Genomic DNA, 17,530 nt, shown 5'->3' on the forward strand with positions numbered 1-17,530 from the left:
GAGGCCTTCTAAGGCACAAAGGCACACTACGTTTTGTATAAAGGTAGATCAAGTCTCCGTCAAGCTACCACAAGCTCTTAGAGCAACACCATCTCTCAGCCTCTTTCCTATCCCAAAATTCCTGCACATCATGCTTCCATCGACACGCCAGTTTGTTATTCCCGACCTGTTTGTATGTTGTCCCTTGCAAGACGCGACGAATCCTTTCTACCTGGAAGCAGCAGCAGAATCCAGGGCTTGGATCAACAGTTATGACATCTTCACCGATAGAAAGCGGGCATTTTTCGTGCAGGGAGCGAACGAACTTCTTTGTTCGCACGTGTATGCCTACGCTGGCTATGAGCAATTCCGCACAACATGCGATTTTGTAGGTTGCTTCTACTCAAAATTCATATGAAGTTAACTCGAATAGCAAGGTCAATCTCCTTTTTGTTCTCGACGAGGTTAGTGACGACCAGAACGGCAAAGACGCTCGCGCGACCGGCCGAATCTTCGTACAGGCCATGCAAGACCCAGATTGGGATGATGGCTCCGTCCTCGCGAAAATAACTAAAGAGTACGTTACATTGGCGCTCTCTTTCCGCTGGCAGGCGATTAATGATAGCTCTTTTTGGCAGATTTGCAAAACGTTTTTTGCGGCTGGCTGGACCAAAAAACGCGCGAAGATTCAGTGACCTTTGTGAACAGTACACCCAGTGCGTCGCACGCGAGGCTGAGCTTCGTGAACGAGGCGACGTCCTCGACCTCGAGTCTTTCATACCTCATCGACGAAACAACAGTGCCGTCCTCCTTTGTTTTGCTTTGGCAGAGTACATCCTCGGAATCGATCTAGACGATGGTGTATATGAAGACTCCGCGTTTAATGACGCTTACTGGGCCGCCTGCGATTTTGTGTGTTGGGCGAATGTAAAGTTATCAATTGCTTGTTTTTTCTGAAAATTTCTAATTTCTGGATTCTAGGACGTTTACTCTTATGACATGGAACAATCAAAAGGCCATACTGGAAACAATATAGTCACCGTCCTCATGAACGAGAAAAATTTGACTCTCCAGCAGGCATCGGATTACATCGGAGCTTATTGCAGCAGTCTTGTTGAAAGATATTTGACGGCGAAAGCCCGACTCTCACCATCACTGGGATCAGGTCCAACTCGATACATTGAAGCGCTTGGATATTGGATGATAGGAAACCTAGAGTACGTGCAGTATTCCTGATTTCAACAACGTCGCTGATCGGACAGTCGTATAGGTGGAGCTTTAAGACTGTGCGCTACTTTGGTGCCAAGCATGCAGAAATAAAAATGACTCGTGTGGTATGTCTTCGCCCACGAGAAATTCCTGACGATGTGGATTCCGAGTCAGATGGGGAGTGAACAGTGGTTGGGAAATTTCACTTGAAAACTTATAGTAACATTATCAACCTACATATTCGATTTATTGACCAATAGGGCTTTATCGTTTTCTCTTTTCTGTATTCTAGTATCGTAGCAAAAGTGTGTGGATTATTACAGCTTGAATAAATCAATTCCAAAACCAAAGTTGAGGTTGTAGATCCCTAATCAGCCGATCGATCACAAGCGATCATGACGTCATAGAATATGTATCATTGAACTTTTCTTGTTATTTTGTTTGGTCAGCGGCAATTGTACTGTGAGGCCTTCGTCTTGTAGTCGATGCACATACAATTCGAGTTCGATACCTTTTCTTGAAAAAGCACAAACAAGTTCCTACCCCAACACGTGTGCTAACGTGCTGCTTGCTTATCACTCTTCATCCGCAAGAACCTCAGGCTTCCAGGTATGTATCTAAATTCGCCGTCGTCACTTGGCCACTAATCCTCTTAATCTAGAGTAAAGAATATTTTTTTACAGATATACAAACTACGTCAAGAAGGGGACACATGTAAGCGGAACAGCGTGCATATTACAGATACAGATACAGCGTTCTTCCGTCCCTCCATTAGATCAGATTCCAGGAGCCCGGGTATGTTGGCTTCAAGTGGACTGCTGTATTGACCTAACATCAGGCACACGGAGTTTAAACGTACAACCAGCGACCAAGTTCGGATGCCCAGCCAGTTAACTCGGTCGTCCCAGTTGCCTCAAAGGTGGGACGTAACGGTTCAAGATCGATCCCCTTCTTCGCAAGCCCATCCACGATCTCGACTTGAGATTGTCCCTGTGGAATTGGCGTCTCTGGCGGTGTCACTTGACCAACATCGTTCCTCGGGCGATGCATATCAAGTTCAGGATTCCGATGTTCTGCGTACGGAGACAGGATTCCGAGACCACTTCCACCCACAGATGTGAGATACGGCTGGAAGTTTTCGCGGATCAAATCTTTGATGAGATCCTGCAATGCCTCAGCCTCAAAATCTAAACTCGGTTCAGCTGCTTTCCTGAATTGAGAATAAATGGGAGCTCATTACCATCCGGAATTAGGGTAACAGCACAACCTCCTCCTCCTGCACCCGTCAACTTGGTACTTAACCGGTAGGGATTCGCAGTTGTGGCACGAATGGTTTCCAGAGCCGGATGGGATACCCCTAGTGTTATAAGATGCTCATGGTTTTCTTTGATCAACGCCTAGTGATTAAGCCTTATTTAACGCACTCGAAAATGAGGCAACGGTTCCTCACTCACTGACAAAGCGGATAACAATGAATCACGCGGAAGCTCCATATCCGCCAAAGCCCTCCTGGCTTCATCACTGATACTTTGAATTGCGTCAAGAATGCCATTGACCAGGTCAGGTTCCTGAAATGCGACTCCTCAAACGGGAACCAAACATGATTAGGATTCAAACTCACGTTCGCCTTTTTCTCGCCAACGCCGGCAACAAGCTTCTTAGTGTCTCGAGGAACTTTCGAATTAGTCAACAAGAACCCGAGAGATTTGAATCTGAGGGTGGTTTAACTTTAGAGACTCTGTCTGACCAAAGTAGATGACCGGGAGTTACCCCTGAATTGCTTCCATGCCGCTCTTCCTACTGAATCCAGCACGAGTGTAGGCCAGGGCTCCACCATAAACTGCAACGCTGTTGTCCACCCCACTGGGGTTGCCATGCAAGATTTTTTCGGCCACGAACGCCCATTTATTCACCTCTGCCGCTATGGTGAGTGTAATCGCACGTCGACCCTCATGTGAGATGTGAATGTGATTAGAGGAGGAAGGCGCAGGAGGAGCTGGGAGACTAATCCGGCGATGTACCAAGAGTGATGCCGTCGCTGCACATGTCGAGAAGGATGCAGAGGAGCCTAAACCAGCTCCTACCGGGAGCGTTGATCGAGCCGTAAAGTTGAAGGCCGGACTAATCATAAAGGAACCAATTAGCAATCTACATCTCACCGCGGGATGATCATGGAACATACTGATCTTGGACATCGGACAAGGTCATGTAGAGATAGAGGAATGCAAGACCAGCTCCGCGGGAGGCGCTTTGAGTGTCATCAAGATGTCCCAATGGTCCTTTGTTGAGGGCGTCAACCAACTTTTCGTCGAGGACCTCCGGAGGTTCTTCACCCAGCGCTATTGGAGTCACAGCCTCCCATGGTAAGCTATCGATATCCCATTCATGATAGAAGTTGTCGATGTCAGTGAAATGAACTGAGAGTTTTCCATCATTCCGAGGAGTGGCGAGTCCATAACACCGGAGATCAACTGATGCAGCAATCGCAGTCTGTGTAAAAGGAATGTGAGTGACATTCGCAGCGACTTGAATTGCCGGTAAATGAGATTCCGAGCAAGGAGAATAAAAACTGGTAGTCTACCCCTTAATTGCAAGGAAGGGTATGATGGAACTCTAATGGTACCTGGATCGAAAGAAGGGGCTTACCACGCCGTGTACAACTGCATGCTCACCAAACAGGATGACTTTTCCTGGAGCACTCACAAACCATTCCGTTTGGTCCTTGCTTTTGTCCTCGTCCAGCCTATGCGCTGTCTGAGTCAGAGAGTTGGGGTCAGGAATCCGGACATATTTGTTTTGTGCGGCGTTGAGCTCGATAGCACCCGCTTCCAGGAGTGAGTTTTCAAGATCGTCTATGAGATCATGAGAGTCTTCTATACCAACGCATAGACGAATGAGGTCCTCGGGCAAGCCACGAGCAGCCCTTGTTGCGGCGTCAATCGAAGCGTGGCTAGATTAGAAAATGGCCGTTAACGAAGATCGTAATACAGATGAAAGACTGGCACTGACGACATTACACAGGGCATGCTGATGAGACTGTTGACGCAACCAAAACTGACGCTGATGCCCCAAAGTCGAGTACCACCAACAATCTTTTCACTCAGCTCTTTGTTCCCGGTCTCGAAACTAAGTACTGCTCCGTTTCCATCAGCAATCCTGGTGTGAATATCCCTTCCCGGATGACTGTCAAGACCCGGGTAATTTACGTGGAACCCAAGGTCGTGTAGGTACTCGGCGACGAGTTGAGCAGTCGCTTGTTGCCGGTCCATCCGCAAAGCGAGCGTTTTGATTCCCCGAAGCAATAGGAAGGAATCTATAGGCGTCAGCGCGTTGCCCACAGCGTTTATCGTAAATGCTATTTGTTTAGCTAGATCGTCTCGGTTGCAGGTGACCACGCCTGACATGAGATCATGGTGACCGCTCAGGTACTTGGTCGCGCTGTCATAAACCACATCTGCTCCATGCTCAAGCGGCCGCTGTAAATAGGGACTCATCATCGTATTATCTACCACGATGATGGCACCAGGTGCGCGCTCCTTGACATCTCTGCTGATTGTTGCTAGATCGGCAATTTTGAGCAACGGGTTGGTTGGCGACTCAAGCAAGACCATGGCGGTTTTTGTAGGGTGAATGAAGGCGTGCAGAGATGTGGGGTTGGTGGTGTCAACGTGATGCACCGTAACCCCGACATGGGTACGAATGTAAGTGAGAAGTCGATTGGTTCCTCCATACAAATCGTCTCCGGCAATGATCTCGTCCCCTGGCTTGAGAAGTCGCAAAATGACATCAAGCGCGGCCATTCCTGATGACACGGCAAAGGCATGGGCAGCCGACGATATTTTAGCGATGTGATGTTCTGCGGAGATGATTTATTCGTCAGGTCAAAGAATAAATACGATTTACCACGCACCCAGGTGGCTTCTTGTCGGATTTCCGCTCCTTGAATAATCGAACTGATTTCCGACACCTTTGAAGGTGGAGGACTGGTAAATGGGAACAGAACTACTGCCATACTGATCCTTCATGTCTGGATTGTCGATAGTTGCGCATAAAGTTGAGAACCTGTAAGGTTTCCTCGATCTGAAGGGAGACTCGGGTTCTGGAGTTGGCAGGTCATGAACCGCATTCTTGGCCAGATTGATGGTAGGGGCCATCTTGGTGGATTACCAAACTTGGGTCTTCAAATGAGGTGGGTCAAGGTTGGTTCAAGTAAAAAGTTGTTGGACAACTTGGTCGAGGTACTGAGCGTCGTTAGACGATTGTGTTGAAAGTTTTAGTTCCACGGTCGTAATTGTCAGTGTCAATACTAATAGTGGTGCTAGTGATGGCGTGCTCAAGCGTCTCTCCAATCGGCCGAAACTAAATAAACAGCGCCAATGACTTTGAAACAGTGACCATCACCTCGTTGCGACGCGTCCAACAATGGCGCCGAAAAGAGGTAGAGAGCAACGTAGGTATTCATTCGTTCAAAATCACCTCAACGCGTTTATGTCTTATAGTTAGTTGCACGTCAGGCGAATACCACAACAGCTCAAGCCCTCGCTCCGGAGGTCATCGCGAAACGAACTCGACGTCACCTTGATGAACTTGAGGTATGCGCCACTGACCGGTTGTAGAAAAGCTGTTTATGCAAATGAAGAGGTCGAATTATGCAGAGCCTACCCTGTTAGCTTCAGTCGAAGACACTGAAGGGGGTGGTTACTCGAAAGGTCGCGCAAGACAGACCATATCTGATAAACGAAACCTCAACATTCCTGGCACATCCGCTGCTGCAAAGAAGAAAAAATCCACAATGAATGTGCGGACAGCACTTCTATACCGGAAGAATTTTGCAACACTGCTTGAGGAATCTGTGTGTGCTCCAGCCCAACAATGTTGCTATTCTGCTGACTTTACGTAGAATATCACAAGCTCCCCGTCAAGTGTTCCTACATACTTGAGAGCGTGTGCTCCCCCTTCAGCCTATCCTCCGCGTATGATATGCTCAGTATGTGGATACTGGGGTCGTTATAGGTGTCGGCGGTGTGCAATGGCATATTGTGACCTTAATTGCGAGGGTGTCCACGCTGAAACGCGGTGCGAACGAAGGGTCATGTAGTTTGGTGTCGGTCACGTCGGTGAGGAGGGTTGCCCAGTACATGACGCCTAAGTATCGCACTTAGGAACAAGTTGTAACCTCAGTTGAATGATTGGTTGTGCATGATTTACATCGGCCGAATTTTATTCCGATCTACATCAGATCTTGACTGACTCACTTTTCAAAAATTTAACGAAATCTACCTCCAACCACCATCCAACAATGTGTCCTCACGAAACTGCCGACGTTTTGCCCACTGAACAAAGTGAAATGGTCCAAGTACCCTTGACCAACGGTAACCCCAATGGCAAACGAGGCACATCGCGCTCCAGCACTGCCCATATTGAGCAACAGCGCCGGAATCCATATGCCCCTCGGGCAGCGGATTTCCTTTCAAATATCTCAAATTTCAACATCATCGAAAGCACACTGAGAGGTCGATTTTATATTTTCATTGTTTGAATACTTATCGCTGATTTCCTCATCTTTCGCAGAGGGTGAACAATTCGCCAACGCTTTTTTCGACACCAAGACTAAAATCGCCATTGCCAAGGCGCTCGATGCGTTCGGTGTGGAGTACATCGAGCTCACATCCCCCGTAGCCTCGGAGCAGTCTCGTGCCGACTGCGAAGCCATTTGCAAGCTCGGCTTGAAGGCGAAGATCCTCACCCATATCCGATGCCATATGGATGACGCTCGTATTGCCGTTGAGACAGGTATTATCCATTCGACATTGAATTTCCAGCGAAATTAACTGCTCATGCAGGCGTCGACGGTGTCGACGTTGTCATCGGCACGTCCTCATTCCTGCGTGAATTCTCACACGGGAAGGACATGGCGTACATCACCAAAACCGCCATTGAAGTCATCGAGTTCGTGAAGTCTAAGAACATCGAAGTTCGCTTTTCATCGGAGGACTCGTTCCGCTCCGACCTTGTTGATCTCTTGTCAATCTATCAAACCGTTGATAAGATCGGCGTTAACAGAGTAGGCATTGCTGACACTGTTGGCTGCGCAAACCCAAGGCAAGTATATGACCTAGTGAGGACCCTTCGCGGTGTTGTCGGGTGTGACATTGAGGTGCATCTGCACAACGATACCGGCATGGGTCAGTTCAGACTCCTCTTGCGTCTTGTCCATCAACTCACCAGCTTGCCCCCTCAGCCATCGCCAATGCGTACACCGCGCTTGAGGCTGGCGCCACACACATTGACACTTGTAAGTTGAATTTTATACCAATAAGGCACTAATTGACCTTTCGTTCAAGCTGTTCTTGGTATCGGTGAGCGCGTCGGCATCACACCTCTTGGAGGTCTCGTTGCATGTCTCTACGCTGCAAACCCCGAATACGTCAAATCCAAGTACAACCTGCCCATGCTTCGTGAGATTGAAAATTTGGTCGCTGAGGCTGTCGAGGTGAATGTACCATTCATGAACCCTATCACGTACGTCTCAATGTTGGCATACCATCCTCCCTATTCTGACACGAATGACATGTAAAGTGGTTATTGTGCTTTCACGCACAAGGCCGGTATTCATGCGAAGGCTATCTTGAACAACCCGAGTACATATGAGATCCTCAAGCCGGAGGATTTCGGTCTGACCCGCTACGTCTCCATCGGGTCAGTCCGCTCTCCTGCATACCAAAAATAAACGTCATTGTAATGTTTTATTTATCAGCCATCGCCTTACTGGATGGAACGCCGTCAAATCACGCGTCGAACAACTGGGTCTCACCCTCACCGATGAAGAGGTTTGGATTGTTCTACACTATGAGGTCCCATGATTGATTTCGGATGTTGGTTATCAGGTGAAGGATGCTACTGCCAAGATCAAGGAACTCGCGGACGTCCGTACCCAATCAATGGATGACGTAGATTCGCTTTTGCGCATCTACCATTCTGGTATTCAGTCTGGCGAGCTTGCTGTTGGACAGAAGGAGGCGCTTGATCGTCTATTGAGGAAGCACAGAGACCAGGCTCATGGCCGTGCATCTAGCGAGGGAGATGATTAAGCACTTCTGACCGCGACCATCAAATTTTGGATGAAGTGGACGAATTTATGAAATTTGTATTTGTATAGCACAAAAGGGTGCCGTTCACAAACGTTCCCGCTTTTCAGCAGGGGCTAACGGTCAAGACCTAAGTACTTACCACGGAACAATTATCTATATCTGCAAGAAGGTTTACTAGCTTCCGTATTCAGAATTGCATGGAATTCCAAACAAAGTACATAAATATCAGATGTTGACGAAGATGAGGGACCTCTTATTAATTTTACAGGGCTTATACTTTCTAAAAATTGTCCGGTATGAAACAATGCGTACAAAGATACTGGAAAAATTCGCCATCGATCCCGTGGGTGGAGGAGTGCTGCTGTGGCAAACCTCCCGAAAAAAAAAAGTAACGGAGACGATGGCAGTCATTGTCATGAGATACCCAGCCTGCGAAACATTTCTTCAAGGGTCTTGAACGCCACAGGTTTAATAAGGCTAACAGTAAGTGAGTTGTGACGAATGATAGAATGCAACCCACGACATACTAGCCATCAACCCCGGCTTCGAAAGCACGTCGTTTATCCTCCAAAGAAGACATCCCAGTCAAAGCAAGAATGCGAGTTATGCGTGAATCGTCAGGATGCGATTTTTCTATCCGACGGATTTCGGCTGTCGCAGAGACCCCTGTTTGTTCTTTAGATATGTAATGTATAAACAACCGGCGCAATACGAACCGTCAAGTACTGGCATCGAAAGATCCAGGAGCACCACGCTGATTTTCGTTCTTCAACGCCATGTCAATAGAAAACTAACAAGAGGGACGTACTCAAAAGGGCCCTCCGTTTCGTACACAGAGACGCCATCTCGACCATCGACTGCGTCGCGGAAGTCGTAGCCCTGTCGATCATTCAGAATACAGGTGAGATGGTACAGATCGTGATCGCTTACTTTAGTAGAAAGCCATTTTATCCTATAAGGTGTCAGAAACTACCATTAGAGCATGAGGGTGAGCTTACAAAAGATTACGAAGTATGCTATTGTCCTCAACGACTAAAACCCTGGAGCGATGAGGGGACTTGTCCATTGATCCTATCGAGGATTTGAGCAGAGTACCACCAGAACCCACTGTAACCGTAGTGTCAGTGTTATCTAGATCAACTGCCTCACTAGGTCGCAACGTAGGCGAAATTCGCCCTGCGACAGGGACAGGATGTGCGGTCGATGAACGAGGCGTCATGGCGGGCCTTCGAGCGCCAGTCGCGCGAAAGAAACTATGGCTTTCTTCCGAGTTCCGTCGTAGAACATTACTTCCGGAGCCTATTCGTTCCTCTGATAAGACCGGATGGATAGAATCATCGTTGGGTGTAGGTGATGGAACACGGGATGTTCCAATCTTGAGGGCATGATTGCACAGTTTGAGAACGGTGCGGAGACGAGAGGGACCACCAGGCTTGTACAAAATTCGGCAGAATCCCCCTATGCGCTCATGCTCACTGGCAATGGCCATAATTGCCGGGCTACCTCGTGCAGCCGAGAGAATGACGAACGGGCGCGAGGTATCCCGTCTTCCCGTTGCTGCGACAACAAGTGCGGGATCTTCGTTGAGGATGACGATGTCCCCGTACTCCGGACCAGGGTGGATCTGGAATCCCCACCATGTTGTCAAATAGGTGCGGATAACATTATTCAAAAGCCGAGTGCCTTTGTGTGTGCCGCCAAAGCCAATAAGAGACACCGTCGGGAGTGGAGTGCCATCCACATTAAAGGGCTCCATCTCAGGTGTCGTGCGGTTATTATCTCCCTCGAAGCACCCAGCTAAAAAGGTGACTTTGATTTCTGTCCCTGCACCTTCTTCACTCCAAACGTCAACTTTACCCCCGACATTCTCAGACGTTACGATGCTGCTGACAATGGCAAGGCCCAAGCCAGTGCCTGTTTGTAGAGGATTTTCTTGTGAGAATGGATGGAAAAGTTGGTTCTAAATAACAATGGATAGAGCGTTGTATAGTGTTACATCGAACTATGGCACTGACCTTCAAAAAATTCTGACTAATTCCCTGATGAACAAATACACTTTAGCGAAGATGACGAGAATTGCGATGACACTACAAACCTTGCCCGTATCGTTGACTGAAAGCTCTATTTTGACTTTATTGGGGGGGTCATTGTCTCCTAAGGGTATTTGGCGAAGCATTACGTGAACGTAGCCATCCTGTCGTTGTCTTAGACTTTGGGGCAGAGCAGGTCCAATGAGACTCACAGATGTGAATTTAAGACTGTTCCCGAACAGGTTCATCAAGACACGACGAATACCACCCTTTTCGTATTGGAGAAACCAACCCTTGCGCGAAAAGTTAGACTAGCAAGGGAATCGGGTGTAGCTGACGTACCTGTGGGCGACGTCCTATGTCGACAACAGTCTCAACATATTTTCTCCGAGTGGCTACAGGGGAGCCGTGTTCTTCGTGAGGAGGGGAATACACACTTCCAATACCTGAATCGTCAGTACTGGCTGTGCGAGCACGATGTCCAATCCAACATCCATCGACGGCTTCTTCGATCAATTGCATCAAGTCACCCCTAATGAGAGTGTTGGAAATTGTCAATAGCCAATAGGAGGAGTAAGCTGAGAAACGAACGGCGCTGGCAAGATGACATTCTCGACCCCACCCGCTTTAGCGTTGCCACTGAGTTTCGTGAAGTCGAGAACATGATTTACAGTTTCCACGAGTGAGGTTCCACAGGCTTGGACTGTCTGAATAAACGATATTTGCGAATGGTTCAACGGACTTTCGCTGAGCAGCTCAGCGGCGGCCAGAATCTGCGACATTGTTGAGATAAATTTGATGATCTGGCTTTTCCACTAACCCCATGCAACGGTGTGCGAAGTTCATGTGAAATGCTAAGATCATGATCAGGGTATGTGCTTGAAAAAAAACGAAATGAATGGTTACTTGGATATGAAAAGACTTTTGGCTTTATCTGCCAATATCATACGTCGCTTGAGAACGGCTGACAAGATAATAACACCTAAAAAATCGTCAGCAGCTTCTTCTGACAGGTGGCAGCATCTTACCGATTGCTCTCAAATAAGACAGCTCGTGGCCTTCCAACTATAAGTAATAGATTCGTCAAAATATCACCCGTATCATCATGTGTCACTTACAAATCGTTTTGAGTGGTCATTAGCGTTGTATGCACAAAGCAAAGCAAAAGGTCTTTTGTCAATATTGAATATCGGGACAGCTATAAAAGCATGTCAAGCAGGAACACGCCTGTAAAGAAAACAATAGACGACTTACTAAGAGCATACTGAATGTGCGTGGGTAGAAATGGGCGGAAGCTAGGGGGAATGATCCCTTCCGATATTTTCCCGTCAGGATATTTTGCAAAGAATGAGTTGAGTTTATGGTACTCCTCGGTTGAAAGATGCCGCCTAGTCATTTCCAGATTGGGGTCGCCATGATGCATAGTAACGGAGACACTGCCCTCCGCGTTCACAGATTCAAAGACTTCACAGTGCGATATATCCATGACTATGACGCCTTCCACGTCAAGGGTCCTCTGAACAAGCTTTGCTGCACGATCATACACCTTGTCCATCGAAGAGCCGACGATCAGATCTGCGCGTCCATGGGCGTGAATTTGAGTGTCAGTCTCCAAACATTCTCGGCTAAATTGTTCCATCTAAATGTGCGGGAGTTCAGTGACGCCAGTGTAGAAACCAGAAGAAAAAACGTTTACTGAATTCTGAATTCGATCTCGTATACGCAGTTGAATCTGCAAAAGACATCTGCAGTCCTGTCTTGAAAGGCCACCAGTATTGACTCACCTTATCTCTCCATAGTTCCATTTCACGCATGGCAATTGCCTGTACAACATTAAATATAAAGAATTTACCCTGGAGTAGTAACTGACCGCAAATTCCTTCAGAGTATGCCGCTGTCGAGGAGAAAAATCATCACGGGGTGTATCGTCGATTACGGCTAAGCTGAGGGCGTCGTTGTCACTTGTTTGCACAAAGCCAAAACTCCTTCATCAACGCACGTGCCAATATTGTATCCATCCTGCGTACGCAACGGTGCTCCTGCATAAAACCGTACGTTTGGAGTACCGACCACTAGAGGCTTTTCATCATAAGTCAACTAGCTGCTCTATCCAAGGAGCCTTCAACGTACATTTTTTGCAAACCGCCAGTCAAGATGGGTGTCGAGCACTACCATAGGTTCGTCTCCCCTGAGCACCGTCAGCGTCAGTAACGGAAACCAAGAAAATAATTACCGCTGTAAAATTGAGTGTCCACAAAACGAATGTGCCCTTGCGCAACTTGGCGTTTTAATGCCCCCTGCAAAAAGTGACACAAGTCAACATTGACGCAGATCTAAAAAACAGAACAACGTTAAGAGTACATTCTGACTTGAACCACCTTGAGGTAAATTTTAGCGGGGTTCGAGAAAGCCTGCGAGCAAACGCTTACTGCTCATTTCCGTCAATCAAAGATACGACGACACCTCTTGTGCTGAAAACCAGCTTCGCGAGATGTGCAATTCGATCAAAATTAAGATCAGATCCAGTATTCCAGATATTAAACCTAACACGTGAAATAGTTTGATTTTTGTTGCAGAAATGGCCGTTGAAAGGACTCACTTGTATAAAGCCCGTCGGCGCTCAAGTTCATCGGGAGGATTTGGAGGGGCAAGGTAGCCTAGCTCAGTATACATTTGCTCCTCTTTTGCTGCACGACCAGCTTTGACAGCGTTCAAATTTTCTGATGCCACCCTGTTGGTTCCAGCAAAAAGCGACTCGTGTGGCAAGGTCACGGGAAGTGGCGATGAAGTCTGCCTTGTTAAACACACCCTCCTCGGGAGTGCAGGGACAGACATTGTCCCTACCTCGAGAATGGGACTGGATTCTCGCAAAATAATGGGAGGTACTATCTCCTTGGCTGTCTCCCCAGGTGAAACGCTACAGGTGTCACAAAAATAATCAGTTGACCCTGTGGTCCGAGCATGGTGACCATCCAAGGCGGGAGCCGATGCTGGTGGTATGGATCCCAACAGAGCTAAATGAGTTGTAGAGTCAGAAAGTGCCAGGATTGGCTTCGACCCATTTGAGGTTGGGGTGATTTCTGTGTTCGTTGCGGGCTCCGAAGGGCTCCCGGCAATTGTTGGCAAACGTGTGGGTTCAATGTCTGTCGTGCCCTCCCAGAAGCTGGTCAAACGTGACCTTCGATTAGTTTCGGATCTAAAATCATGGAATGCATCTTGTGAGTGAGAGCCAGGAATGGAGGCAGTCACGCCACGCATGGGATCCGTGAGCTCATGTTCTGGTGATGGAAGTGCCAGTGGCGAAATATCGACGCGTGCTGCTGCCCAGCGCATTGTAGCGGCAGAGGCCTGGACGTCGGTTGCAGACGAGGGGGATCCTGATTCTGACGTGAGTGCACCGTTGGTAGAAGTAGAGGCAGATGCAGAGAATGAATTTCGAAGCCGATGGATAGGAACCGAAATATTAAGAGGTACTGCAGACCGTAAACCATGAAACTTCAATGCGGAAGATGGAGAAAGAGACGATCCAGATATGAATGAAGAAGTTGATGGAGAGACGGTTGAATGTGTGGATTGCTCATCAGTTGGATCCGGACGCAAACTCTCCATTGAGTTGCCATTTGGCAATGCTCCCTCAACGGAACTACCAGGAGCGAATTTAACCCGTGCAAAGTTGCTTGAGGAGTTTGTAACACCAATTTTTAGTGGTTCTGAGTCTGAATATCGGTATGATTCTGCGTGGATGCGTTGACATGTTTGAGGAGGGTTAGGCGTTCGGTGTGGATCCCATCGTCCAGATGCATAAGCAGTTATGAATGTCGCCCAATCACAATCTGAATTGTTTGTTATCGTCACGGCGTCTTCGTTACTTGGCGTGGTATGCAAGGAGGCGTTGAACGCAGGAGGAAGATAACCTAAAACATGTGTAAGAATCAGTGATGGCAGTTTCACTGACGTGGAAGCTCAGCATACCTAAGTTCGCGCTTCCGCTGCAGACGTCAACATCATCTTCGTTAACTGTTTGTAAGTGCGCGAGGGTATCAGTGGCATAAGAATTGCTTCCAGTCTGTAACGAGGAAGAAGCAACAGAATCCTTGTAGGTAAAGGATTGTGTCGGTGACAGGGAAGGAAGAAGTACAACATCCTCCTTGGAAGGAGCTGTCGATGGCCTATTTGATCTTCGGGGAGGTCGCATTCGCACTGCGTGGTTGCAGAGACGCGGTGGGTTGGAAATATGGCCTGCTAGATGAGACGGAAGGCCGTTCAGAGTCAGAGACGGTAAAGACGCCGCTGCCGTTTCTTCTACAGCAGGACGATCATACATGACGTTGGACCGCCTTAGAGTAGAGCTGGTTATAAAAGGTTGATCAGGGAGAGCATGGGCCGCTGAGGCGGTAAGTAGTAAACACGCCTGGCGCTGTCAGCGGTGAGGGAAAAGCAATTAAACCGCAACGTCAAATGACTTCTCTGGTGATAGGAAAGGAGAACATACAGCATACACCGTGATAGTGACCGTTACGAGGTTTAGCAACTGCTCCACTCAATCGGCCTTCTCCGAAACGTGACGTCATTACTTTCAAACTCCGCATACTCTACAGACTACAGCATTCCAAATTTATACTCCTCCAAGTACAAACATACTCCAAAGATACAGGGGAAGGGTTAAGTTATCGTTCTGATCAGAGAGCGCCTCCAACACTGCCGATGCCATGACGTTCATCAGAAATGATATTATCTGACCAGACATCAGACAAGGATCGAACACAAAGCAAACAACTCCCACCGAAAATCGTTCCGTGTACCCACAAACACGAAGTATGAAAGCACATGCTGCGATAGAAATAACAAATGCTACGCTTCCTTCGACAGTTTTAGTGGTTGTTGGTGACCATCGAACGACTCCAACGCGTCTTCCAACTATAGATGCCTGTAGAAAACCATTTTGAATTCCCACTGTAGCAGATGGAAAGATTGCTACTCACGGCAGCATCTCCAACTCCAAGGGTCAATATGCCCATAAATTGAAGAAGCTGACTGGGGCTGAAAAATTTGTTATTTCAGCGCAGGTTGCAGAGGAAGGTGGGAAAGGACGCACCCTTCAAGCCATAAACACCCCGCACACCCCGTCAAGAGGTAGAAATGACTGAGGATAGCTGTACCGCTATCCCTATGATCTAGGAACTCGTTCATGAAGAGATGAACCGATGCCCCGAATGGATAAATCGCAAAGTATCGGACATATTCTGTAAAAATGAACAACGCAAAGGCCGCGCTGAAGGACAGGTGCGTAAATGCGGGCTGTAACTAGAATGTGAGAAACACAAAGAGGGTAACACTTGGATACTAACATCCACAGCAACTCCTGGAACAAACATTACAACGGCAAGACCATGGAAGAATTTCCGTCTTGCGTTCAATCCCAGAGTCGGTACATGCTTATCCGCAGCGTCCAAAAGGTCAGTTGCCACATTCGAAACATTTGCCCCGTTCGGCAGATTGGGCAAATTAGCAAAGGATGTTGGCAGATTCGGAAACGACTTCGCAATGGCAGACGGGGGCGGGGAGGGTTGGGAAAAGGTTGATGAGGACTCGGCCGACGGAGGGGGAGGTGCTGATTCGAATGCATTTGAGGAATTGCTCGATTCGCTCGCAGGGTTTCGCAATTTAAACCGCCGAGAACGCGCCAACTGTCGGTTCCAACCTGCCACGCTTATACATCCCAACAGTGCCCAGTAGAAAAGCAAAGCAGGTCGGCTCCACTTGGTTTTGCCTTCAAGCAAAAGAAAGATAACCCATAGCCAAGGATCGCGTCCACCAAGACACCATCTCGTCCAAAAGCCTATCAGACCACCCACAATCAACACCGTACCAACGTAGAAACCCAGCGCGTAATAACGACGATTGCGTTGTTTTTCCGCTGGGTAACGAAGGCGATGGACAGGTCGCTGAGCATTGTTCCTAGAAAGGACTAGAAACGGAGAAAGCAGGAAACCAGTCAAGAACGATCCAGCGATCAGCGCCACCTGGAGTATGAGGAGTGGTGTAGGCAAACGGTATGTCTTTATGAAGGGCGTCGTGACTGGCCAAATCTTATTTGTAGGGATTAAAACGATGAAATTCAGATGGAGGTGACTTTACAATACCCTGGCGATAGTGAGGTTGAGCATTTCAAGGAAAACTGCAGTACCACCAAAGCAGACCAGACCCAGTTCACCGACTGTGAATCCTTGGTGAGCTAAGCGGAGTGCGACGTACAACGCAAACTGATAAAATAGTGGAACCACGACGGTTTCAAAGTAGTTGAGGTCTGTAGAAATTGATCAATAACCTCCCAAGACAAAAACAAAATTTCTGACGACTCCACAGGCCTATTCCATATTTTTGCAGAACTATCCGAAGCACCAGCATGGTAACACTGACCGTAAGGGTGAAAAGGATATAATACAGGGCTCTGCGCCCTTCACTCCGTGGAACGGAAGCCCGTTCGCCCTCAGGTTTACCCCCAGATTTGCTGTAATAACCTTCAAGCCACCATGAAGCGCAAACATGAAACAGTAAGATGGTGGAGCAAAAAGTGCTCAGATCCACTAGATTGTAGCGAGATACGAGGACAGCTTCGCTTGCCGTGAGGGACGGTATAGAATTGGAGAGCACAATGGGCGACTCCATCAGCCACCATTTTGGGAGGGCCTCCAAAGTAGGGTAATGTGACACCTTCCGAATTGTGAAAGACAGAAGGCCGGAGGCGATTAACGGACCAAGCAGGAGACCCGTAAATATGCCATCGTCGCGAGATTCTCTGTTCATTATAAATGATCCTTATCCTCTTTCTGGAAAAGTTGAACTTGCCTATAATTTTTTGGGACGGACATCCAGATGTACCCGAAATCGTCTTTGGAAGATGAAGTGCGGCGGGTATCCCTTGCTTCAAATATACGTGGAGATACAGGTCGAGTAGGGCCATTTGTAGATATATTCAATAATGATATTGCGTCTCTGGGTGCCGAGGTCACGGATGGTCGAGAATCCAAAAATGTGCCATGCGTCCAAATAAAGTAAAGAAAAGAAAAGAGGGCAAGGATGCGAAGCTCTAGGGTGAAAGATGTAAATCAGGCGCTGATCTGAGAGAAAGGAGGAAGGTCTCTCACCGAACACCTGTAGATTGGTATCGACAGGTTGAGACAGGGCTGATTTTGGAGGTTCAATTGCTGACAGTACAGA

General features: G+C 47.8%; 3 protein-coding genes across 3 annotated transcripts; all 3 read left to right on the forward strand.

Moving 5' to 3' along the window:
• Positions 1-130: 130 nt before the first annotated feature.
• On the forward strand, positions 131-1,516 carry LACBIDRAFT_326872 (uncharacterized protein; the record flags this gene model as incomplete). The annotated part of the gene is made up of 6 exons (XM_001880620.1): positions 131-172; positions 372-556; positions 618-891; positions 961-1,196; positions 1,294-1,313; positions 1,512-1,516. 6 exons carry the CDS (start codon positions 131-133, stop codon positions 1,514-1,516), a joined length of 762 nt encoding a protein of 253 aa, XP_001880655.1.
• Positions 1,517-5,610: 4,094 nt separating this feature from the next.
• Positions 5,611-6,337, forward strand: LACBIDRAFT_326874 (uncharacterized protein; the record flags this gene model as incomplete). The annotated part of the gene is made up of 6 exons (XM_001880621.1): positions 5,611-5,638; positions 5,719-5,780; positions 5,810-6,040; positions 6,089-6,175; positions 6,202-6,210; positions 6,287-6,337. 6 exons carry the CDS (start codon positions 5,611-5,613, stop codon positions 6,335-6,337), a joined length of 468 nt encoding a protein of 155 aa, XP_001880656.1.
• A 198-nt stretch (positions 6,338-6,535) lies between these two features.
• LACBIDRAFT_291144 (uncharacterized protein) lies at positions 6,536-17,085 on the forward strand (the record flags this gene model as incomplete). The annotated part of the gene is made up of 10 exons (XM_001880622.1): positions 6,536-6,544; positions 6,620-6,701; positions 6,760-6,981; positions 7,032-7,373; positions 7,430-7,483; positions 7,533-7,710; positions 7,768-7,887; positions 7,946-8,018; positions 8,076-8,192; positions 17,041-17,085. The coding sequence occupies 10 exons, from the start codon at positions 6,536-6,538 to the stop codon at positions 17,083-17,085; spliced, it is 1,242 nt and encodes a 413-aa protein (XP_001880657.1).
• Between the last annotated feature and the right edge of the window lie 445 nt (positions 17,086-17,530).

This window comes from Laccaria bicolor, genomic scaffold (assembly GCF_000143565.1).
Source record: "Laccaria bicolor S238N-H82 LACBIscaffold_11 genomic scaffold, whole genome shotgun sequence".
In the NCBI taxonomy this organism is placed as follows: domain Eukaryota; kingdom Fungi; phylum Basidiomycota; class Agaricomycetes; order Agaricales; family Hydnangiaceae; genus Laccaria; species Laccaria bicolor.